Source organism: Petaurus breviceps, unplaced genomic scaffold (assembly GCF_028583685.1).
Source record: "Petaurus breviceps papuanus isolate PSGF00001 unplaced genomic scaffold, PetGlider_PUasm1.0 91023, whole genome shotgun sequence".
Taxonomy (NCBI): Eukaryota; Metazoa; Chordata; class Mammalia; order Diprotodontia; family Petauridae; genus Petaurus; species Petaurus breviceps.
The window spans coordinates 6,403,515-6,428,242 of NW_027187398.1; the positions used below are offsets into that span (position 1 = coordinate 6,403,515).

At 44.3% G+C, this 24,728-nt stretch overlaps 3 protein-coding genes across 4 annotated transcripts; all 3 read right to left on the reverse strand.

The window, feature by feature from the left end:
- Window positions 1-2,789: 2,789 nt before the first annotated feature.
- Window positions 2,790-5,191, reverse strand: S100A5 (S100 calcium binding protein A5). Its single transcript, XM_069077835.1, has 2 exons — window positions 5,043-5,191; window positions 2,790-2,933 (listed from the first exon to the last, which is right to left on the reverse strand). Exons 1-2 carry the CDS (start codon window positions 5,178-5,180, stop codon window positions 2,790-2,792), a joined length of 282 nt encoding a protein of 93 aa, XP_068933936.1. The 5' UTR covers window positions 5,181-5,191.
- A 5,643-nt stretch (window positions 5,192-10,834) lies between these two features.
- On the reverse strand, window positions 10,835-14,717 carry LOC138153612 (protein S100-A4). Its single transcript, XM_069077876.1, has 3 exons — window positions 14,561-14,717; window positions 11,933-12,093; window positions 10,835-11,199 (listed from the first exon to the last, which is right to left on the reverse strand). Exons 2-3 carry the CDS (start codon window positions 12,071-12,073, stop codon window positions 11,035-11,037), a joined length of 306 nt encoding a protein of 101 aa, XP_068933977.1. The 5' UTR covers window positions 12,074-12,093; window positions 14,561-14,717; the 3' UTR covers window positions 10,835-11,034.
- A 2,023-nt stretch (window positions 14,718-16,740) lies between these two features.
- On the reverse strand, window positions 16,741-23,427 carry S100A3 (S100 calcium binding protein A3). Of its 2 annotated transcripts, XM_069077897.1 has the most exons (4): window positions 23,339-23,427; window positions 22,454-22,518; window positions 18,517-18,662; window positions 16,741-17,362 (listed from the first exon to the last, which is right to left on the reverse strand). In XM_069077897.1, the coding sequence occupies exons 3-4, from the start codon at window positions 18,655-18,657 to the stop codon at window positions 17,201-17,203; spliced, it is 303 nt and encodes a 100-aa protein (XP_068933998.1). In that variant the 5' UTR covers window positions 18,658-18,662; window positions 22,454-22,518; window positions 23,339-23,427; the 3' UTR covers window positions 16,741-17,200. The 2 variants fall into 2 exon arrangements, with proteins under 2 accessions (XP_068933998.1, XP_068933999.1); XM_069077898.1 differs by lacking the exons at window positions 22,454-22,518; window positions 23,339-23,427 and adding an exon at window positions 21,159-21,278.
- Window positions 23,428-24,728: the final 1,301 nt, after the last annotated feature.

Here is a 24,728-nt window from a genome sequence, read left to right on the forward strand (position 1 = left end):
AGTGCTATCAGGTCTGCAGACTATTTTCCACATAATAAACCCACAGAGGTAGAAAACTGAGTTCATAGAGATTAAGCTAGCAAGTGTGGGAAGTGAGAGAGGGAAATAGTCCCAGGTGTACACTGGGCATCTTTGAAGAAGGTCCTGAGGCAGCTGGAGGGGGGGGGGGGAAGACCCATGACCTGAAGATAAACTCTGACCTTGAGAGGTTTGTCCAGAGCTAGGTGTACTCTGTGTGTGTGACATAATCATAATATAATCATAATCATGACTTCATGCCTGTTATAATTATAGGAGACTTTCCCATGCCACATTTCATTTTAAGGAACTTTATCCTCTGATTCCTCTTCATTTTCCTGTTTTCTCTGGGAGCTTGTGGCTGCAGAGCTGGAGCTGGTCTCCCCATTTCATTGAAGAGGAAAACAGCAGGTTTTCTGGAGTTGGTTCAGTGACTTCCCCTGCTTGGGACTTTCACAAACAGGGACAGGGCAGAGGCAGATAGGATAAAAACTCAGATGCCCTGATGCCCTTGGGGTATCCTAGAAAGAACACCAGATTTGAAGTCTGAAGACCTGGGTTTGATTCTTGGCTCTGATATTTACTATCTAGAAGGCCTTGGGCAAGTCACTTAACCTCAGTAGGCTTCAGATCCTTTATTTGTAAAATGGGAGTATTGATACTTGGCAATTCAATTCAATAAACCTTTATTAAATGCCTACTATATGTGGGGCCCTATGCTTAGCACTCAGTTTACAAAAAGGAGAGATAGTTCCTGCCCTCAAGGACCTTACAATCTCTACCTCACAAATTATCTATGAGGAATCAGTTAGTATCATATAAGAGACCTCCCCTGAGTCCTACCTACCCCCCCCTCCAAGTCATCAGGGCTCTCTCCCTCCTTAAATTTCCTTGTATTTACTAATGTGTGTGTGTTGTATCCCCCAATAGTATCTAAATTCCTTAAGGACAAGGGACCATATCATTTTTGCTTTCAAATCTTTCCTTAGCCAACACACAGCACAATGCTTTAAACTTCTTTGTGTTAATTGTGAACATGGAACATCTCCCTAGCAAGCTCCTTAAGGGCAAAGCACTGTTTCATTTAGTAAATGTCTATTGAACAGAATTGTCATTGAAAGCACTGGTCAATTTAATTTATCACACATTTATTAAGTGATTACCATGCATCTCAGCCCAGCAGATATAATACTACACTTGTAGTTAGGAAGGCCTTCATTCAAATTCTGCCTCAGATGCTGCATGACCCTAGCTAGGCATCTCTCTCAGCCTCTATTTCTTCATCTATACAATCCAGGGTCTGGATTTTACCTCTAAAGTACTTCCCAGTGGGCCGCTAGATGGCACAGTGGATAGAGCACTGGGCCTGGAGTCAGGAAGACTTATCTCCCTAAGTTCAAATGTGGCCTCAGATACTTCTGAGTTGTGTGACCCTGGGTAAGTCACTTCACCCTATTTGCCTCAGTTTCTTCCTCTGGGAAGAAAATGGCAAACCGTTATAGTATCTCTGCCAAGAAAACCCCAAATGGGGTCATGAAGATTTGGACGTTTCTGAACAACAACAGCTCTAAACATGCTCTAACATCTATGATCACATGTCAAGCACTATGGTAGGTAGGTGTTGGGAAATGGAAAGTCCTTGACCTGGGGAATTTCAATTCTACACTACAAATGGTTCAGAGTGTCTATGAGGCCGCAGCAGCTCTTAAAGATTGTCCAGTAAGAATTAGAAGGGGTTGCAATCTGCACAGGTAACCCTTAAACATTGAAGCAGTGTTACTGAGGAGACCTCTCCTTCCCCCTCCTCCTCTAACATCTGTGCCCTGAGTGCCTGCCTCCCTCCCTTCAGTCACAATCAACCCCAAAACACCTTGAAATGAAAAACTTTTATTATCTGCAGGAGGGAAAAAGACAATGAATTGCTTCTGAAAAGGGAAGTTGGAGGGTGAGGGTAGAGTAATCTTGATTCCAGCAGACTGAGGATGAAACAAACCTCCCTTTCTTGTACAACAGACTCCTCTGAATATAGATATAGCGGGTCTGGCACATAGCCGGCATTAATAAATGATTATTGTTTGATTGTTTAATAGAATAAGGCATACACTGTCAGTCCCTACCAATGTGTTTTTTTGCTTTTTCTTAACTATGTTTCTTTTAGGGAGAATTACATGTACTTGGGGAAAAATAAAATACTAAATAAATAATTTAAACATTTAATAGGGAGAATTTCATTGGGAAATGATGGTGGATAAAAAAAGCATTGATAAATATTTTCAAAAAGAAATGAGAGCAAGTGAGGCAGTATGGTCTAGTCTAATGGATAGAGAGGGCTCACTTTGGAATTAGGAAGAACTGGTTTCAAATCCTACCTCTGACATACCAACTCTGTGGGCAAGTCACAGCCTCCCAGGCTTCTTACAAATCTAAATTACAGGTGAGTTGGAGATCTGCATTTGATATATATCCATAAGATCACAGGTTCAGACCAAGGAAGGAAGGAAGGGAGGGAGGGAGTGAAGAAGGGAAGGAGGGAGGGAGGGAGTGAGGAAGGAAGGGGGAGAAAAAGAGAGAAAGAGAGTAGGACTGGGAAGATTAAAGTGTACCCTCCAGGGAAAGGGTAAAGGTCTACTAACTGAGTAAAATAGACATGGAGGATTTGTTAGTCCCATTATCAATAACTGGGGATGGGTGGGACGGGAGTGAAGGCCCTAGTGAAGGGAAGGAGACTGTACTAGGTAGGTTATCACCCAGGACAGTGGCCTATCATTCACTTATTTATTTTCTTCCAAGAAGAAGTCATTATAGGTCATACACAAAGTGGTCAGGAACACAGAATACTCCTTGAAGTCAATCTCCTGGTCACTGTTCCGGTCCAGGCTTTTCATCAGTTCATCAATGCCGCTCTCCTGCATTTTCTAAGAGGGGACAGATGGTAAAGAGCTTTAGAGACCCCACCCATATTTGCTCGCGCGCTCTCTCTCTCTCTCTCTCTCTCTCTCTCTCTCTCTCTCTCTCTCTCTCTCTCTCTCTCTCTCTCTCTTTCTCCTTCCCTCCATTCCTATCTCCAGGCTCCATGTTTACCCACAAACAACCAGTGTTCAGGAAAGGCAAAGTCAACTCAGATTAGAAAACTAGTCTACTGCCCTCTAAAAAAAAAAAATAAACTACATTCCACCACCTAATAAAAAGGATCTGTTCTAGAGGCCTAGCCTGGAAGATAACTGGCTTCTAGAAGAGACCATCTAATCTACTTTCCTAACTTAACAGATAAGGAAACTGAGGCCCAGAGAATTTAAGAGATTTCCCTGAGTTTACTCAGGTAGTAAGTAGCAGTCAGGTTTTTAATTCAAATCCTATGACTCTAAGCTTAGAACTCTTTGCACTATATCAGATGAGGCATTACAACATGCCTCTGTTTCCACTCTCAATATGCATAACTGAATGCTTATAATATCCAATGTTGGTGAGTTTGAAAGGTCTGGGAACAGTACAATAGAGCTAAGGAACGGCCTGGGCCTGGGCCACCCTCTGTCAGAAGGATGGAGATGACACTTATCTGCCATCCATCTCCCCAGGACCCCAGAACACAGAAAAGGTAAGGAGAACACAGTCAGGAACCCATAGGGACTGGCAGAAAAGAAAACACATAAATTGTAGGAATATAGATCTAGGACTGGAAAGGATCTTAGAGGCCAATCCTTCATTTTCTTAGGTATGGCCCCTTCTGGGAAGGGGGGAAGACAACATTGTGGGACAAGAAGTGAAAGGAGTAATACAAGAGGATCCCCAAGTAGAATTTTTAAAGGGGTATAGGAGAGAGGCTCAATGTGTTCCATGTCACATCACTATTGTATACACACACACACACACACACACACACACTCTCTCTCTCTCTCTCTCTCTCTCTCTCTCTCTCTCTCTCTCTCTCTCTCTCTCTCTCTCTCTCTCTTACACTGAATAAGCTTCCTCCAGTGAACTGTTCCCTGTTCTGACCTGTTCGCAGTTTGAAAAAAAAAGACAGAGACAGAGAGAAGAAGGAAGGGAGGGAAGGAGGGAGGGAGGAAAAAAGAAAGGAACCATAGGATTAACCAATGAAGGAGCAGAGTAGGGCAGGAAAGATTAGTGTGTCACCCCCAGGGAAAGGGCAAAGGTCTTCTAGCTCTAGGTAAAAAAGACCCGAAGAACCTGTTAGTACTATTATCAATGCAATCTAATGACTCCCTATTGAATCTCTTATCTAATCAGGCTGTTCAGCCTTGCTTCAAGGCCTCTCCTAGCCTGGTTCCCAGTCTTGTCCTCCCTCCCACTCATAGCATCCTCTTTCACTTCATCTACCATGACCCCCCAAAGCCACCAAATCTGTCTGCTCTGTTCTCCCTGACCCTTACTTCCTTCTCCCTGATCTCAGATCTTACATGGGCCATAACTCCCAGCACGGTCCATCTTTTCCTTCCCAATACTCTCCAAAAAGCCTTCGCTAACTCACCTGAACCCACTCACCCCTGATCCCCTGAATCCCTTCCTCCTCACTCTAGCACTGGTGTATTTGCCTTTATCTTTCTGTATTTGGGTCTCTATCTGAAGTCTAGAGTTGTATCCTGTGTCCCCTGTTAGAGTTCCCAGAAGGTAGCAATAATGTCTCCCCATCAGAGTAGGAGCTTCCTGCAGGCAGGACTGTGTCTCCCTCATCAGATAGAGAGGTCCCTGAACTCAGGGACTACCCACAATCTTCCTCCACCTCAAACTATTAAGACGGGAGATCCCTTAAGGGCAGAGACTGAGTCTCTCCTCATCAAACTGAGGAGAGGGGTCCCTCAGGGCCAGGTCTTATCTCCTCTTGCCCTGAATGCTTCCCCTCTTACATTCAGGACAGGCTTCTGTCCAAAGGGAATGATCAGTCTTGAATCTGGTTAGAGTAGAAGTTTGTAGACCACCTGAGATGGTAGCTTACATCTAGAAAGTGCTACCTGTGTCTCCTCACAGGTCTTCATACATTAGCTCATTTGAGATGAGAGAATACTCACCTCCCCCAAGCACAGCTCCTTCTTGATCAGCTCCTTCAATTCTCTCCTGCTCAGGGTCAATTTGCTGCCCTCCCTTCCTGAATATTTGTGGAAAGTGGTGACCATGGTGGTCAGAGCCTTCTCAAGAGGAGTCTCCATCCCAACAAGACTTTCAGATCTAGAGAACAAAGAGAAAAGAAAGGGGAGGGAAGGACACGATTCTAAGGGATTTAAGCTAAACCCAAGAGGATACATTCATAAACACACACACACACACACACACACACACACACACACACACTCACACACAAATGGATTCAGTTATAGCAGGATAGACTGAAGTAAGACATAAGGACAGAACTCCCCAGCTTCCATGGATGTAAAAAACTGGAACTGATTGACAAAGGAGCATGCAGTCTCCCATTGGGAGCAGGGGTGGGATGGGGGGGGGGAACCTGGGGATGGTCTCAAGCGGAGAAGGAATAGACAGCTTTAGTATAAAGAGGAGATAAGGGTATGACCATTTCCTCCCTGCCCCATCCAGTACAAGAGGTGAGTTACTCGGTCACCTCCCATCTATGCCCAGGTCTCTGATTCATCAACCAAGAATTTTGCAAAGAGTGGATGTGGGGGACAGGGTAAGGAGAAAGTCCTTGGTTGAACCATGAGCACAAAGGTAGCAGGAATGAAGAGAGAGAGTACTAGGGAGGAGATAGGGGAAAGGTGGTCAGACCTTACAAACTGGTCTCCTGTCTCTGACACAGAAAGCTAGAAGAAAGGCTAAGGAAAGGGATGGTAGAAGAGAGGAAAGGAGTCAGAGGTGAAAGGGATAGGAGGGGAGGAGAGAGATACCTTTCCTTAATTTATTTAATCATTCAATAAATATAAAAAAACCTACTAAGTGCAGAGGCAGTTTATCGTGACAAATAGGGAACCAGCCTTAGAATCAGAAAGATCTGCCTCTAACACATAGAAGCCCTGTATAAATCACTTAATTTCATAATACTGCCTAGATAATTCTATAAACCTTAGGAGTTCTTAATCTGGGATTCATGAACTTTTTTTAGTCAATTGGGGTTAAATGACTTGCCCAAGGTCACACAGCTGGTAAGTGCCTAAGGCTGAATTTGAACTCAGGTCTTCTTGACTCCAGGCGGGTGCTCTATCCACTGTGCTACTTAAATGACACCCCCCCAAACTTATTTTAAAATTTATTTTGTTAACTCTCTCTCAATGTAACTAGTGTCCTTTGTAATCTTATGTATTTGGTTTTATGCATTTAGCAATATTATTCTGAGAAAGAATCTCCCAAAGGGGGCCAAGACACAAAAAAAAGGTTAAGAATTCCTGCTCTAAGATGACAATTAACAGAGAAGTTGATGATTTGCTTCTTGAAGGGAGTTGTTTCCCATACAGATGAAATCACAAGCCCAGACCAAAAAACAAACAGGCCAAAAATATATGTGCTATGCCGATGCTGGAGATACAAAGATGAGGGGAGATAAGACAGAGGCTCTCACCTCTCCTCCCTCTTTCCCCTCCCTCAGGTCTCATGTTCTAGCAGGAGCCTATGACCCAAACAGATAACTAGACTATACAGTATTATGGTAAGCATAGAAGCAAAACAGAGAACCAGGGGAATTCTCCAAGGGAAGGTCATTTCCAAGTGGGGGAATGGCCTCTCCAGAAGTCTGGAAGTGGAGGTCCCTGATTCCGTCACCTTGGGCCAGGGGAGAAGCAAAGCAAACCCCAGGGAAAGGAGAAAGCAAAGGGTTTGTCTAGTTGCCATGGCTCAGGCTTGAAAATCACTTCCCCTCTGGGGAGGTGGTGATTTCCCCAAAGAAGCTGAGTCAATGAGCTAGAATAGAAAGGCTCTCTGGGGTTACAGGAGGGAGAGTTCCCCCCTATACTGACAGTACCCAAAAGATCCCTCCTATTTCCAACTTGTGCCTACCTGGCTCCCTCCTCTCTATTTCTTCACCCCCATCACCCCCAACCCTCCCCTTTTCTCTTAGACCTCACTCAGCCAGTCTTGGCCCAGATCTGTTGCTAATTAACTGTGTGACCTTAGGCTCTGAAGTCACTTCACTTGTCTGAACCTTTGTTCTTGTCTTTGTAAAACTTGGGCATTTAGGGGCGGCCAGGTGGCACAGTGAGTAAGGGGTCTTGGTATCAGAGGCAAGAAGACATTATGGGGATAAGGATATGTGGATTATCATAAATAAGGGCCCATCATTGGGAGACCCGGGGGTTCAGGCCTCAGATACTTAACACCCACACAAAATAACTGGCCCTCAGATACTTAACACCCACACAAAATAACCTTGAGCAATTTACTTAACCCCAGTTGCTTAAAAAAAAAAAAACTTGGGCATTTAGCAATAGTTTATCCCCATTTTGCAGAGGAGGTTCAGAAAAGTAGAAGCTGTTTGCCCAGAATCATGCACCTACTAATCATCAGAGCCTCAAATGATCCTGCATCTCCTGACCCCAAATCCAAGCTCTTTTTCCTACTAAACAGGGTTAGCTGCCTCTAGCCTCCCATCCTCTGAACACTAACCCCTCTGTCCTGTAAGTCTCCTAGAAAAAACCCTTGCCCTCCATATAGCCAGCCACCCAAGCCAAGCTGAGGACGTTAAGTGGAGACTCACCCAGTTAAGCCAAAGCAACCTGTGAATCTGAGGAGATGGGAAGAAACAGAACCCCTACTTACTCTCTAGCTTTATTAGCTTTGTTTAGACTCCAGGGAGCTCAAGATGGGAAAGGGCCAATGAGAAGGAGAAGGAAACACAGAACGGCTTGGGCCTAGGCCTCCTGGGAGGAGGAAGCAAGGACCCCATGGCTATTCCTTTGTTTACAAGCTGGGTAGAAAGAGGAGACCAGGCTCCGACTGGCATGTGCCCTATTGGGCTTCTCTCCTGAGTCAGTCACAGTGAGTCACATCAAGGTGCAGTGGGGAAAAGGGCTTACCCTGATGTCAGGTATAGACCCTGACAGGATATTGGCCGTGATATTTATTAGCTAAATGACCTTACAGTTCTGTATCTATGATCCTGTGATCTTGTGGCCTCTCCAAGCCTCAGCTTCCTGATCTGCAAAATGAGGATAATAATATTTGCACCTTTTACCTGACAGGATTGTCTCAGAATTATAGAAGCATAAATTTTAGAGTAGGAAGAGACCTCTAAGCTAACCTGGACCAACCCTCTAATATTTCACTATTGTTGTTGTTCAGTCATTCTTCTGTCGTGTCCAACTCTTCATGAACCCATTTGGGGCTTCCTTGGCAGAGATACTGGAGTGGTTTGCTATTTCCTCCTCCAGTTCATTTTACAGATAAGGAAACTGAGGCCAGAGTGATGCCTTGAAGGCTGACCATAGAGCTGAAGTTTTTTCTTTTCTTTTTTGAGGGGAAAAAGATATCTTGTCTTTTTGGAAGGGGGAAGGCAGGGCAATTGGGTTAAGTGACTTGCCCAAGGTCATGCAGCTAGTAAGTGTTAAGTGTCTGAGGCTGGATTGGAACTCAGGTCCTCCTGAGTCCAGAACCAGTGTTCTACTCACTGTGCCACCTAGCTGCCCCTTGAAGTTTTCTAAAAGTTGTAATTTTTTTGGTTTGATTTGGTTTGGTTTTCCTAACCCTACCATGACTTATTAAGTCTTTATTTAATTAAGACTTTATTAAAAGAAATGTCTTGTATCAGAAGCGAGAAGACATTATGGGGATAAGGATATGTGGATTATCATAAATAAAGGCTGAGTGCCAGGATGGGAGCCCAACTACCAAACAGGGTATCAGAATAGTCAGTCCTACCTAAACTTAGACAGGGTCTCTGGAACAGGGTAAAAAGATTTAGAGTGGGACAAGATTGGGGGAAGGAGAAAAAAAAATTTGAATGTTGGAGGTCAGGGAGAAAGCAGGCATGAGAAGCAGCTATCTTGATTAGTCCCTTGCTCCTCTCTTGCCAGTCCTCTCCTCCTCCCTTGGCCTTTCACTCCCAGGGGTCAGGCACCAGGACTAGAGAGGGAGACCAGGGATTAGTTGCTTGGTGATAGGAGTTTCCGAAGCACAGTTTAGAAACAGAATGATGCAAAAGGGTGGGTTGGTGAGGCTGAGGAAGGGTTGGCCAGGTGCAACAGCATCTCTGGTAGAAGAGGAAAGGAAGGGGTGAAGGAGACCATACCCATAAATGTGACAACAGGATCTTAAACCTTTATTGTTAAATGCTAAACACTAAGGGAGGATTCTGGAAAGACATATCAGAGTCATCCATCCTCCCATGCTTAAGGTGGGGAAAAGGGGAAAAAATTATAGCAAGGAAAATGGAGAAATTGCTGAGATGTCCCCTCAGCCCCCAAACTTCAGACAGGAAAATCCTTAACCCAGAATCAGAAAGTAAAACAAAGCCCTCCTTGTAACATCCTCTGGGTCCCCATGTGATGTCCAATGGGCCTCAGGCTTCCTTATTTCTAACCATAATCCCTTATACTGCAGTTAATGCTCTTTCCCCATCCCAGCTGACTCCAACCTCAAAATTCCCTGTCTCTCTTCACCCTCTCTAAGATTCAGTTTCCTCATCTCTAAAATGAGGAGGCTGGACCAGATAATCTTTAAGGGTATTTAAGCCCTAGTTCCTACAATCCTGTGACTCTTCTCTAACTTGTTCCATTGGGAATTTTTCTCTGATTTCTTTTTATCCTCCCCTTCTGACCTCTCAGCTGACCTCCCTCTCAGCTGGCACACAATTCCAGGATTAATTTCCAGGATAGAAATCTCATCCCAAGACAATTTCCAGGAATGTTGTTCCACGTCCCCTTCTGGTATCACTTGGAACATCCCTGGCTCATGTCCCCTTCTGCTCTTGCTTTAGTTGGGAAAGGGTTAAGCATTTCTATGATTCAGAGCAAATGTTAGAGTGAAGGAAGGGGCAAGGTTAGCAGTATAGGCAGGGAACTAAGTAGATGAAAATTTTTACTTCCATTCCTCCTTTTCTATCTCAAATGAAAGCCCAAGGGCATGCTGGGAAATAGCTATCTTCTGCACACTCTCCTCCTCCTCTCCCCACCCTCCAATCAGGGTTTCTCCTGACTCCCAACATCCACCACCCCCAAGGACTCCTCAACAACCTACCACACCCAGAACAAAGAACAGATGTGATATCCAATATCACCCTGAGTTAGAAGAGGATGTTGACAAAGGGGGATGGTGGCAACATAGAGAACTCAAGAGAGCAAAAGTTGTATTGAAATCTCTCTCTATGTGTCTAATTTATGGTGGTTCTTCAGGACTATGGTTTTTTATTTTTCTGGTACTCTCCCTAGCTATGTGACCTTACAATTCTGAATTTGTGATCTTATGATCTTGTGACCTCTCCAAACCTCAGTTTCCTGATCTGCAAAATGAGGTTACTAATATTCACACCATTTGCCTAAAAGAATTGTCTCAGAATTATAGAATATTTTCTGTGCTCTAGAGGTTTTCCACCTCTTGTGGCTCATTCCCACGCTACCCAAAAGTTCTTAGGGATACTATGGAAAGAGCATTGAGACAGGAATGAGATGGGAAGAGTGGCACTGGTGCCAGTGAACCATCTGCATTTGGGTACTTGTTCCCAATACTCCTCCTCCTTGAGTCCCTCCTCCCCAAACCCCACCCCTGACAACTCACATCAGCCTCCACCAAAATTTTAAAAGCCCCTAAAGTAAGCTCCAGGGAGACTATGCAGATCTCTCTGCCTCTCCACTCTCTTTATTGGGGAACCAAGCCACTGATCCACCCAGGACCCACCAAAAAAGACTCCCCAAACAGCAGCAGATATTGTTGCAATAAACCTTTATTGACTCTACTCAGTGACCTGGGTGTGCTCCAGCATCACCCAAGATAGTAATGTGCCCACCTCAGGCTCTATAAGGATACTATGACCCTGTAGCTCCTCCCCAGATTCCCCACCCCCACCCCCAACAGGAGCTTCCCTCTTTTCCCTCTCCCATCCCCTAGCATCACCAATGCTCCCCCTTATTTCTTCCTGGGCAGCTTGTCAGCATAGCCCTCAAAGAATTCATTGCACATCATGGCAATGCAGGACAAGAAGACTGAGTACTCCTGGAAGTCGACCTCATTATCCCTGTTATTGTCCAGGTTGCTCATGAGCTTCTGAAAGGCAGCCTCATCTGTCTTTTTCTGGAAGAGGAGGAAGGAGAAAAGAGGTGATGTGACAGTTCCCCAAAAAGGAGCCCACCACCTCATCAAAGGAGCACAGCATCCTGGAATTAAGGCAGGAAGGGCCCTAAAAGGCCTTCCAGTCCAATCCCCTTATTTTACAATCAAAGGAAGAGAAGGGAACAAACATTTATTAAATGCCTACTATGTGCCAGGGGTTTTACAAATATTAACTTCATTTGATCCTCAAAACAACCCTGGGAAGTAGGTGTTTTTATGATACTCATTTTACAGTTGGGGAAACTGAGGCAGACAGAGATTAAGTGACTTGCCCGGGGTCACATAGCTAGGAAATATATGATGCTGAATTCATAGGAGGCTTGAACTCAGGTCTTCCTGACTCCAGACTCAGTGCATTTTGAGATACATAAAATTAAATACATAGTATTACCAAAGAAACCAATGATATTTAAATACAAATATAAAATTATATAATATATAAAATATAGTACTATAAGCATAAATATTAAAATATATTATTATATATACACATAAAAGAATATAAATATAAAAATATAGTTCACCAACCCTAGGTTAAAAATATTTCCTCTACAATAATTAGCTATAATAATATTATAATTAATTAGAATAGTTAGATGAGGATATGTAGTCACCAAGCATCTCGAGTGGCAGGAGAGATGGCAGCAGGAGCAGCAGATCTATGGATTCCACTGCGCACAGACATGCTACTCACCCCCAAGAAGCTGGGGAGCTCCCTTGTCACCAGCTCCTTCAGCTCTGTTTTGTTGAGTTTGAACTTGTCTCCCTCTTTCCCAGAGTACTTGTGGAAAGTGGCCACCATCACATCCAGAGCCTTTTCCAGAGGACTTGTCATGATGCTGTCTGAAGGGGCACCTACAAAGAGAGAGCAAGTGAAGACGCCCTCGATTTGGGGAGGAGTGGATGTGGAACTTCAAGAATCATGATATCATCTATTCAGGGACCCCCCCCCCAATGATGAGTTCATTCAGTTCCACCAGCATGAATAGTGACTGATCCCTATAGAAACAACAGAAACCAGCATCTTTCTAGACCAGAATAAGCTTCTCAAAACCCAACCATGGGGAGAGCAGCCAGAAAAGTGCCTTCAAATCGGCACCTTTTGAAGACAGATTCATTTGGAGGGTTAGAGGAAGGGAAAGGAAGTCTAAGAGGAAACCCATACTAGTAATTTTTCTGTTTTAACTCATTATTCTTCTTATTGAGGTTCTAGACTCAGTTATTTGTATCCATCTGAAGGACCTGAGGCAACAGCTGGGATGCCCCACCCTAGATATGGCTCCCAGTATAGACAACCTTTTATTCCTTAATGGATGGTCTTAGGGCACTGCCATGGTGGCCCAAAAAGGATCATCAACTGGCTGCTGCCCTTCTGGAGGTGAGCCATCAGAATTTAACTCACTTAGGAAAGAGTATGATGAAGTGGAAAGTGCCCTGGATCTGGAGCCAAAAGATCTGGATTTGAATTCTAGTTTATTACCAGTGTGACCATAAAAAAAGTACTTCCTTTCTCTGGACATAGATAAGAGGCCTTAGTGCTCATCTGTTAAGTTTCAGCCGTTCCCTGTCTATGGACTTTGAGTAATTGCAATGACTCAACATATATACTATATGTTATATATTATCAATATGTGATAATATATAATAGGTAAGTAAAATAAAAATCTTACACATCTTACAATTTTCCATTTGTAGGAAGCACATTCAAAAGTGTTGTTGAATTCTTGCTATTCTCTAAATCAACTTATGCTAATTCTATTTTTTTCCTATATTTTCTATATATTCTATATTTTTACTATAATGAGGTAGGGGGAGGGCCTAGAAATTTTTTTACATTAAAAAGAGGTCTACCTACTCAAAGAAGCTGGGAAACACTAAAACTAGTCTGACATCCTCACTTTACAGATACCAAAGAAGCATAAACATCAGTATCCCACCCCACCCTCTGAACTCTTCTAGGACTGCCAAGGTCCCAGTTCCTGCCCTCAACATTGGACTATTCTGGACACCTCCCTGGACACTGAATTCTGGGTTCCTCTCAGAGCAAAGCATGAATAGGGTAGGATTTACAGCACCCAGCCACACACAGGCCCGTTTCTGGGTGCACCCTGACTGTCACCTCTGGCTGTTCTAACACTAAAACATAGACACAGATAGGACAGAGAAATTAGTCTTGGCCCAAGCAGGGAAAGATAATAAAGAGAAGAAGCTCCCAAAGAAGGCCAAGGAGTCCTTAGACTTGGGACTGGCAATTCATATTGCAATCAGTAACCCCCACCCCCATGCCTGAGGGAACACAAAAAGATTGAAGAATGCCTAACCCCACCCTGACTCAGTTTCCCCATGTAAGGGGCTGCCAACCAAGAGATCTTCCCAGAACCACCTATGTGGGGAAACTGAGGCAGGGTAGGGCCCAGGTCTTCCTGTGCCCTACCCCACCCCAGGCACATTGCACCTCTTTAGGGACCAGAGAAAAATCTAACACTGCAACCAGTTAAGTTTAGGACACATCGCAGATCATTTTTTAAACCAGTCCTCTGTCCCCACCTCCCTGCACAGAACTGTTGCCCTGAAGTTCCCTCTCTAGTTTCTTTCCCTCCCCTGGTCGCCCTAGGAAGTTGTTTCTGCGATGCCTGCCCCACCCTAGTAGACTCCTCTCAGTGCCCAGTACCACAACAACAACAAGCCAGCAATGGTAATCTCCAGCTTGGTTTTTCCACCCAGCTCTCTCTCTCTCACTCACTCACACATTCCCCAAAGCTCAGCCCTCCCCAGCCCATTCTTCTGCTCTGTGCACAAGAGTGGGCGGTCGCTTCTGGAGACTTGCCCTGGGACTGACAATGGAAAAAAACAGCCAAGCAGAGGGGAGGGTGAGTTGGGAAGGAGAGGAGGAGGAGGAAGAGATGTGGACAGAGAGGGTGGGAGTTATCCCTCTGACAGGGAGAGAGATCAAAAGTGGGGAAGATGTGGACAGAAGAGAAGCCCAGATCAAGCCATCAGCTGCTCCATATGTACATATGTACATGTATGAAACACATGACCACGCCCCAGACACAGACAGGTGCAGAAATGTAATATACGGCATGTAAATAGCATTCCAAGCCATTTGGTATTGCAATCTCTCCACCCCACCCTGCTATCTATCTCTCTGCAACTAATCCTGAATCACCTGCCCCTCTTCACCACTCCCTCCTCAGAGCCTCTCTGTAGGACCCTCACATCTGGATCTACTTCCCACATCTGGCCCCCACTCAGCCTCCCCTGTCTACTAGGCCCTATCATCCTGTCACCCACATCCCCCGCCAAGTCAACCACAACTCACCAAACCAACCAGAGAGGAAATGCAGAGAGGGGAGAGAGAGAGGGACACAGTGGGGAGGGCTGAGCCACGGCCTATTTATACCCCCAGCCAAACCCTGCCTGTGGCAAGGGGCGGAGGGGAGCTGGGACACCCCCTCCCTGATGCTGGGTCAGAGAAGACCAATAGCAAGGCCTCTTCCACCTCCTAGCTCACGTTGGCTGGTGGGTGAGCAGAGCTTACACAAGATGAGGCACTAATATGGGGATGATTTTCTGTGACTACTCCCCCCCATCAGAGGGAGAGGACCCTGAAAGTAGAGCCAAACACTACCCATAGGCATTGAGCCCCCAATCTGAAGGAGTGGGTAGGGTCCCAACCCCACCTTGTAGGAGGGACTAAAATAAGAGGGGGATATACAGTCTTTGTTAAATTGCAGGGGAAAGGGGAGGGGAGTGCACGAGGATGGAAAATTCCTGCAAAGCTAAGAATCTTCTAGAACGGAAGGAAGAAAGACCCAGGGCACGGGACTGATCTGGTGTGAGAGAGGGGGCCACCTAGTCCCTCTGCTCATGGGAAGCAGGGCTGTGCTGAGGGTGTGGCTCTCTTAGCCATAGCAGGATATATGTGTGAAGGATAGTGGATGCCAGGCTAACTACAGAAAAAAAGACTTGGAGAATGCTTGGGAAATACTCCATGGAAAGAAAAATATCTCCAAGTACTCTTATCCCCTGGAGTTTGTGGCTGAGTGCCTGGGACGAGCCCAAGTATAGGGGACGAAGGAAGGAAGGGGAACACATGCGTGTCTGTGATGGGGCTGATTGTCAGGGATGGGGTGGGGGTGGGGTGAACCCACAATCATCTGGAATGAGACAGGAGCAGAGAGGGACACGTGAGTGCCCAGAATGAGACTGGAGCAGGTAAAGAGAGACACCTGAGTGCCTAGGACAAGACTAAGTGACAGGGATCGAGGAAAAGAGAACCCATGAGACCGAATATGGGGGTGAGGCAGGGTGGCAGAATGGAGGGGGACACATGAACATACAAGATACAAGGACACTTGGATGTTGAAGAAGTCATCGTGAGATTACATATCTGGAGATGGGAGTAGGGATAAAGTATCTTCAAAGGTTCAATAATCAGTTATCAGACTAGGACACAGGGGTATCTCCCCAGGATGCTGTCCCCTGACTCTGGGCTGGGGTGGGAGGGGTATACCAGAAAGGGAAAAGAAAGCAGATAGGCCATCAACCGTAATCCTATTAGTGCTGCCATTTCAGCCCTTTCAGCTCCCCACAGCCCCAGGCTAAGAACGGGCAGCCCCACCCAGGCTCTACCCTCTACCTCCCTTGTGTTCTATTGTGGAAGCATTGGAAGCCAGCGGCCCTCCTGAACCCAGATTTGAGAAGGGCCTCAGCCGTGCCCCTCACAGCCTCCCTCTCTAGCCCAGCCCCAGTACCTCTCTCTCAAAGACCCCCAGAGAGGGAAAGCCTCCAGTTCAGGGGCTGTTAACCTTGGCTTTGGTGCCATGGACCCCTTTAGCAGTCTGCTGAAGTCTTTCTTCAGAATAATATGATTTAAATGATTGAAGGAAATGCTAAATTTCAGTTAGAGATTAGTAAAAGGAAAGATGTAATTTTTTCCCCATCCAAATTCACTGGACCCCTTGAAATCTGACCCTCTGCTCTAAATGCTCTAAGGGCCCAACCTCCATCTAGTGTGCATACTCTCCATTCTCAGATCTAACCACAAATCTCTTGCTGCAGTTTCAAAACCACTTCCTCTTCTTCCAGATCCTCCTTCCTCTAGAGATGGTGAGACTGAGAACATAAAGGTATCTTTTCCTGTCTAGTAATATTAACAAGTTCTCCAAATACCCCCTCAGCTTTTCTTCACAGGCCTCAGGGGATCCCAGTTCCTTAGGAGGACAACTGAAATTTGGGGTATTAGACACAATGGTGGGGGTTCAATAACAAAAGAAGCCCAGCCCCAGCCCTAATGCCCCATTCCCTTTTAAGAATAACCAAACCCAACATGACAAGTGTGAAAATGTTTCATGTGAATGTATATGTAGAGCCTATATCAGGTTTCATGCCATCTTGGGGAGGGAGAGAAAATTTGGAACTCAAAAGCTTGTGGAACTGAATGTTGTGAAGTAAAAATAAATACATTAAAAAAAAAAAAGACAACCAAACCATCCCAAAGGGAGCTGGAACAACAGCCATTTTTATTGAGCGATCATTCACAATGGCGGGCCCTTTAACAATGAAAGGAATTTCATCCCTAGTACCATGTTCCTGCTAACCCCTCCATCTTTCTATGTCTTCTCTTTACCTCCCCAATGGTGTATTTTCCAATTATAATAGAACACCACAGGCCTAAGGGGAAGACCAAGAGATTGAAGATGAGAAGGGAAATTTCCTAAGGGTCATAAATCAAACTGAAAGCTGAGACAGATCAAGGAATGTCTAGATTAGGAGACCTCAACGGCCCAACCCATCCTCAAAGGACAACCTGGCTTTCCACTGAGAAGACAAGTGATCATCCAGTCTCTACAAGACAATGTCCAGGTAGAAAGGACATAACACCCAGGTTACAGCTCTTTCCCATGCATCAATTCACTTTATCGTTCCCCATTCCTGACCCATCCCACTTATGGGGTTACTAAGGACAAGGAGGGTTAGGGGGACAGTCCCGGAAGTACTCATGGCAGTAGAGGCAGAGACAGGCCAGAGCTCTGACATACTCGGTGAAATCAACTTCACAGTCCTTGTTTGTATCCAACGCACTCAAGAAAGTATTGTAGTCACACTCCCGGAGCTTCGTCTAAGGAAATTTGGAAGAGAGTAAGAAGAAAGATTGAGATAGGAAGAACCCCCTGACTTTCTTGAATGACATAGCAGAAGAAGCACTGAATTAGACATTGAGAGAACTGGGTCCCTCAGCTTTTCCCCTGAGCCCCTGTATGTCCTTACACAAATAATTTTCATCAGTGTCTCTCAGACAGATAGATGTTCTGTTTAATCTACATTGTACAGAAAGACTACATCTCATAGGAAGTCCTTTCTGTGCTCTAGTCTAGTGCTTGAACAAGGCATTTGTATACCCTAAGCAGATTGTCCACCATATTTCAAAAAGGCCCCAGGAGTATGGCTAAGCCATTGGAGGCTTTAAGGATTACACTATAAATTCCCTCAACTGTCACCAAAAAAAACTGTATTTTCTGGTATTAAAAAAAATGTACTATGCCAAAATTTTATTTTTAAAAACAGCCCTCATTCTGTTCTATCATTTATTATCATTAATAAATAATAACCTCACATCTATATAGCACTTAAAAGGTTTAAAGTTTTTTCCTTGCAACAGCTGTGGCAAATTCAAATAGAAATGGATCCCAGAAGGTCACATATTGACTTAGAGACCCACAAATTAACATTATCTATATTGTATTATATATATTTTTTTATCACACCCCAATTACATTTCAATCTGCTTTGCCTCGATTTGCTAGTTTTGTGGGATGCTTGCAACCCTGGCTACAAGTTCAACCCCTCTGCCTTAAAACATCCTTCAAAGTACACACCTATTTCCAAAGGGCATTTCATCACAATGTACTTGCTCTCATAATGATGTTTTCTATGTTGTGTTTTTGTATTATGCTAAATTGTGATGGCAACTCCTACTTTGGGGGAGTTTCAAATCAATCATAATGAATTTCATTCCAGCCTTTCTTTTGAATAAACACATGAGTCCCTAAGCTTCAGTAAGAGGAGGTCAAGTGATTTGCCCAAGGTATACAATTAAGTGTCAGAGCTGGGGTTATAGCCTGCCTCTCCTGACTCCTAATCCAGGAATCTGTAAAACATGGATCCTGCCTCCTACTCCCCATCCCCGCTTCAGATTTCCAGCTCGAGGGATGATAAGTCATGAGATGTAAAAGCTCACCCCACCACCTCAATCACAACCGAATTGCCTTTTACCGGGGCTAAGGTGGGCAGCTCCTTCAGCAGCAACTCTTTCAGCTCACATTGGGAGAGTTTGAACTTGTCCCCCTCACGCCCTGCATACTCCTGGAAGGTACACACAATGGCAGCCACTGCTTGCTCTAAGGATGTCGGCATGGTCGCTTGGGGAAGGAGGACACAATTATTCTCTAGCTAGGGCATATGGATGCATATCATATCATGGGATACAACAAACATTTATTAAGTACAATGTTTATGCTAAGGCATTAAAGAAGGTACACAATCTAGATATAACACGGTCACTGTTGTAATGATGCTTACCATTTAGGAAAGGGATAAAAACATTAACACAAACTCTTAAACCATAAACACAAACTAAATAACATCATATTCTCAAATACTTTAGAAAGTTAGAAATCACCATTTTTCCCTACAACGCTATATGCTCCAAAAGGGAAGAAATAGTATCTTAATCATCTCTCCATCTCCCCCATATAGTTATGTTAGAATTAAGGCCAAAAAGAGTCCCCTTGAGTTTCTCCTTTGCACCTACCTCCCTCAGCCTCTACCCTCTTTCTGTAGGGTCCCTCATCCTCCTAATGTCTGATTTCATTTTGGTTTGAAGTTCTATTTACATAGCCTTCCCTTCCCATCAAAATTCCTTCAAAACCAAGCTAAAATACTTCCATGAAGTCTTCCTTAGCATGGCTAAATGGAGAATACCAACTTCAGAGTCATAACTTGGGTTTGAATCTTGTCTCTGTCATTTACTATCTATGTAACCTTGGACAAGTACCTTAACCTCTTAACTACTCTGAGCCTCAGTTTCCTCATTTGTAAAATGAGGGGTTTGGATTAGATGGTTTCTAAAAATCCAACTCCAAATCTATATACCTATGAACCTATGTAGTTAAATAAATTCATCAGCTGGAAAGTAGCAGGTAGAGATAGGAAGTATATTAGACTTATTTTTTTCATATATTTTATAATAACAGACAAAAGTATAGACTGCAAGCTTAACAACTTTGCAAATAGCACTAAGTTGGGAATTAATAGTTAATATGTGAGAGCAGAGGTGTCAAGCACACATCCCAGGATGACATGAGGTCCACAATCCTCTCAAGTGTGACCTGAACAAAATTGAAATGTAATTGAAGGGGCAGCTAGGTGGTACAGTGGCTAGAGTACCAGCCTTATAGTCAGGAGGACCTGAGTTCAAATCTAGCCTCAGACATTTTCTAGCTTTGTGACCCTGGGCAAGTCACTTAACCTCACTTGCTTTAAAAATAAATGTAATTGGGAAATATTTAACAAAATAAATAGAAATACAATAAGACATAAATAATGTTAATAGGGGATCTTCTAAATTAATATATGGCCTGCAGGGATCTTCAATGTATAGTTTATTGATCCTACCTTTTTCTATTTGAGTTGGACACCAACGTGTTAAATAACAGGATTGGGATCCAATAAGATCCAGACAGACTGGAACTATGAGGCATTGGAGGGATTCAGGCAGAAGCCATAAGAATTACTGAAGATCAGAGAGTCAGAGCTGAAAGGAAATCTAACCCAATTTCTTATCATAGGTGTTTTGGAGGTGTTACTGCTCAGGTAGGCGTGAACCTAAATGACTTCTGAGGTCTCTTCCAGCTCAGTTTCAATGATTGTGTGATCTCTGCCTCTATTCTGCCTACCCCCATGGCCCTACCACTTATAAAGGGGTCTGGTTCATGGCTTTAGGGAACTGACTCCATTAGAGACCTTAACCCTTTTGTTGTTCAGTCATTTGAGTCATATCTGACTCTTGATGACCCTATTCGGGGTTTTCTTCGGCAAAGACACTGGAGTGGTTTGCTATTTCCTTCTCTAGCTCATTTTACAGGTGAGGAAACTGAGGCCAACAGGGTTAAGTGATTTCCCAGGGACACACAGCTAAGAAGTGTCTGAGACCAGATTTGAACTCACAAAGATGAGTCTTTCTAACTCATGGGGCCCTACCTCCCCCAAATCTAGCAGTTTTTGCCTTGTGGAGACCTCATCCCAATAGGAGCCTCACATCACCCATCTCCCCAACAAATGTTAAAAAATTGTTTCTACATGCAACCGGGAAATAAAATATACAGGCAATGGGTTATAGCAATCCATCTTGCCCTACAAGAAAGTAAGGGGAAAGTGAGTAAGGAGGGATGAGGGGGATAGAAGAGAAAGAATACAAAAGTAGGGGTAATCAGTATGCTTGCCATCTTAAGGTGAGGGTAGGGGAGAGATGTGGAGAAAATTTAGAACTCAAAATCTTGTGGAAATGAATGTTGAAAACTAATATAAATAAATAAAACATCACCCATCTCCCCAAGGAAGGGCTGATCAAAGAGGGTATTGGAGGTGTTGAAACCCACTAATGTTTCACCCTCAGGTTCTGGAAATAATAACCAAAGAATGAGCAAGAATTAGGGGATCCCCAAAGTCTGTCCTTCTTCCTCATTGTTCCCTTTCCAGCCTCATGAAAGGTAGAATGGTGCAATGAAAAGATTCTCATACAGGGCAACTAGAGATGACGCTCTAGTCTTCCTCCCTCTCCTCTCTTGGGCAAGTCACAACCTTCCTGGGTCTCAACGGCCTTATATCTGAATTATGAATAATAATACTTTACCTACCTGAATACAGGATACTAGAACAGATCTTCTAAGGTCCCTTCTAGACCTAAGATACCCCTTCAGAGTCCATACCATGTGGGGGAACTATCCTGACTAGAGCAGCTTTGAGGGAGTCTTGGGAGATGGGTTCCTGCATGAGGCCATCCTTCCCAGACCACATTAAAGGATGACTCCCCAACTGGGAAATCCTTCGGGGGATAACCATTTTACCAATACCAGGCCAGGAAACCCCAAAGCCAGCCAGGAAAGTAGTAGTCATTTCCATTCGTGTAAGGTGACTCATACCCTGCTCCCTAAGGGGGAGAGAGATTTCTCTGATAAACAGCCTAGCACCATAAGCCTTCTCACCCTTTCCTAATCTGGCCCATTTGCTAACTTCTGTAGAGGGGATCGATAGTAAGATTATAGTCACTGGCTAGGTGGGAGCAGGGTCTTTCCATTGCCAGCATATGGGGGATATCCTAGAACCTAGAGGAAAGGCTGAGTTAGAGGGGGAAGGGAGGGTGAGCCTCAGGAATTGCTTGGACCAGCCCCATATCCCCTCAGCCAGCCTCTCCAAACTCTAGCCAGGGAGTTCACAAATCTGTCTCAATCTCTCCAAACTCTAGCCAGGGAGTTCACAAATCTATCTCAACCTATCACTGAGCTCTCCCTAACTGAACAGGGAAAGAAAGCAGAGGGAGCTATCTGAAGGCAACTGCTGTCCCTGAGCACTGGCCACCAAACCCAAGTCTTTTTCACAACTCTCCTCACTGTACCCTGAGATCTCAAGCATGATCAATAAGTATTAATTGTTTGGTATGTACCAGGCAACCTGAAAGGTGACATGTTATAGGTAAAGCCAGAAAGACCTGAGTTCAATACCTATCTCAGACACATCCTGGTAAGTCACTTAACATCTCAGTGTTCTAAGCATTTCTCTAAGATGAGAAGGTGTATTCCCTGTGTTAATGAAATCACAGATCCCGTGTCTGCCCCCTTCCTTATCCCTAATTCCTACGTGCCTGGTACTATGCCAGGCTCAGAAAATACAAAGACAAAACCCAAAATATTTTCTGATCTCAAAGAACTTATCTTCTCTCAGGGAAGTCTGGACAGATGTTCTCTAAGACCATCCTCTCCATATCCCCAACCCCTTCTCTAAGTTTGTCCCCACTAGGGCAATCAATTGCTCTCCCTCCCCCCCTCACACCCCATGGAATCCCTTGTCCACAATTATGAGTCTGGTGGTAGTATGGAGAAAGAAAGAATTCTCCACAAACCACCTCACCTCACTCCCAACCCAGAACACTTACCACTAGGTTAGCTTCTCAGTTGTGATAGCCAATGGACAGGGGTATTCCTATTTGTAGGCTCCTGCCTGGGAAAGAAGGCAATTACAGGTGACCAGACTAGCAAGGATAGTGTTTAGGGACTCCCCCCCAGGGGCACCTTTTATTAGAGACTCAACACCTCTTCCCTGGCTGCCCTCACACATCAAAGAGCTCATTCTGCCAACCTCAGCACCATCCATTCTTGGGTCATCACCGAACATCCAATTCTCTTCCACAGTTCCTACTTTGCTCAGATCCCATGGAGTTATCCAGTTTGGCCACCTTCTTTGGTACATGGACACAGGCAGCCACTGGCATCTCTCCACTGGAGAGGTCCCTCTCGTACATCTATTTCCCCATTTCAAAGAAGGGTTAGCCTATAGAACCTGAGAGGTCACAGTTGGAGCTCAGTTCCATAGAAATCCATGGAGCCAATGCACCAACTTCATCCCCGTGATCAACAAATCTCATGCATAGGCATGCATCCTATTACAAAGTACGCTCTGAGCACAAGGACTGGGGCGAGGATGGTGTGTTTTGATTTCTTTTGTTTGGCTTAGCTTAGCCTGGCACATAGTGAGTGCCTAATAAATGCTCATTGACCAAATAAAGAATGGGCCAGGTATACTGACACACCCTGGGAGAGCATTCCTATGACCTCATGCTACTCTCACTCCCCTGCCTCAAGAGCCAAAGAGAACGTTTCCCATTTTACAGAAGAAACCAGGGTCTAAAGTGGGCCAGAAAGTTGATTTCTGGAGACATTCCGGGCTAGTGTAGGAGGACAAGGAGGGCTGGGGGAGAATCTCGAGTCCCACAGCCACGAGGAAGCTCTAATCCTAGAGGAGCCAGACAAACTAATGATACCTTGACCTCATCCGCAGCCCCGGGCCCCAGCCCTTCTCTGTGTCATCATCTCCTCGAAGCTAAAACCACCCCGGAAATAGTAGGAGGAGGGGCAGAGAAAAGAAAGGGGGCAGCTGATTATCCCTGTTTTATAGCCCAGGAAACACTGGGGGAGAAGGGGAGGGAGATGGGAAGGACACAGCAAAGGAGGAAGTTGGACCAACTCAATTCTAGACCAAGATTTATTCAGGGTTACCTAACCTTGGTCCTAACACTACAGACTGTTACCTCAGTACTTACACTAGTAAAGTGAGTATAATATATACTATATAAATATATAAAGTGAACATAATATATGTACTATATACACTATATAAAATGAACGTAATATATAATATATGCATACATACACACGCACACATGCACACAATATCTACATGCACATGCATACATACATGCATGCCTAAATATATATTTGTGTGTGCATGTATTTACACAATTTATGTATATATGTTGTACAGTGCAAATGTGACAGTAACATATAGGTAGATATACATATACCACATTCTTGTCTATATACAATGGAAGGCACACATACATGCACACACATGTATGCATACATATATGTGTACATGTATATGCACACACAACCCTCAAAGGGATTAGGTCAAAATAAGGTAAGAGAAAAGGCAAAAAAAGAGAAAAGTTTCAGGAAAGGCATAACTGTAAGGAATACTTCTCAGAGGAAAGTTTCATGGATAGTAAGAATGTCCCTGGTGTCATTCCCCCTCTGCCACCACCCTACCCCCCCCCATACCCTTTCTCCTCCCCTCTCTCCCCCCGCCCCAAGTTAGCCAGCCAAGGTACAGCTCCACCTCTTTGTACCAGTTTTTGAGGGAAGAGATAACCATAGTCCTTAAGGAGGTTCTAAGGGGCAAGTGGCAGAAACCACAACTCTAGGCCTCTGCCCAGCAATTTCCTGATGGTATAAGCAACAACAAGCCCTTTATTAGGGCTTCACAACCTGGGGTATTTGTACGGCCCACAGGATATGACAAGTTTATCAAGAGAGTACAGGAAATAAGTGGTAAATAATGATATTAATTCATTGAAATATTTTTAAAAGAGAAGGAAAAAAATATGGATTATAGAGAGAAGAGTAAGGAAGTGGGGGCAAGATAGAAAAGGTAGAGAATACATCTGAAAGAGTTGAAGGAATAATTCCTTCTGAAGAAATCAAATGAATGAGGTTCTCAGCAGTCAATGACTATAGTAATCTACTTTTTGATAAATCCAAAGACCCCAGTTTTGGGGATAAGAACTCACTATTTGACAAAAACTGCTGGGAAAACTGGATTATAGTATGACAGAAACTGAGCATAGACCAATATCTAACACTGTATACCAAAAT

Bases quoted from the DNA above. Each gene is read 5' to 3' on its own strand.
- S100A5 (XM_069077835.1), bottom strand. From the start codon at position 5,180: ATGGAGACTCCTCTTGAGAAGGCTCTGACCACCATGGTCACCACTTTC. The intron at 2,934-5,042 runs GTGAGTATTCTC...GTCCCCTCTTAG, and splicing joins AGGAGCTGTGCTTGGGGGAG to AAAATGCAGGAGAGCGGCAT.
- LOC138153612 (XM_069077876.1), bottom strand. From the start codon at position 12,073: ATGACAAGTCCTCTGGAAAAGGCTCTGGATGTGATGGTGGCCACTTTC. The intron at 11,200-11,932 runs GTGAGTAGCATG...CTCCTCTTCCAG, and splicing joins AGCTCCCCAGCTTCTTGGGG to AAAAAGACAGATGAGGCTGC.
- S100A3 (XM_069077897.1), bottom strand. From the start codon at position 18,657: ATGCCGACATCCTTAGAGCAAGCAGTGGCTGCCATTGTGTGTACCTTC. The intron at 17,363-18,516 runs GTAAAAGGCAAT...AAATTTCCTTAG, and splicing joins AGCTGCCCACCTTAGCCCCG to ACGAAGCTCCGGGAGTGTGA.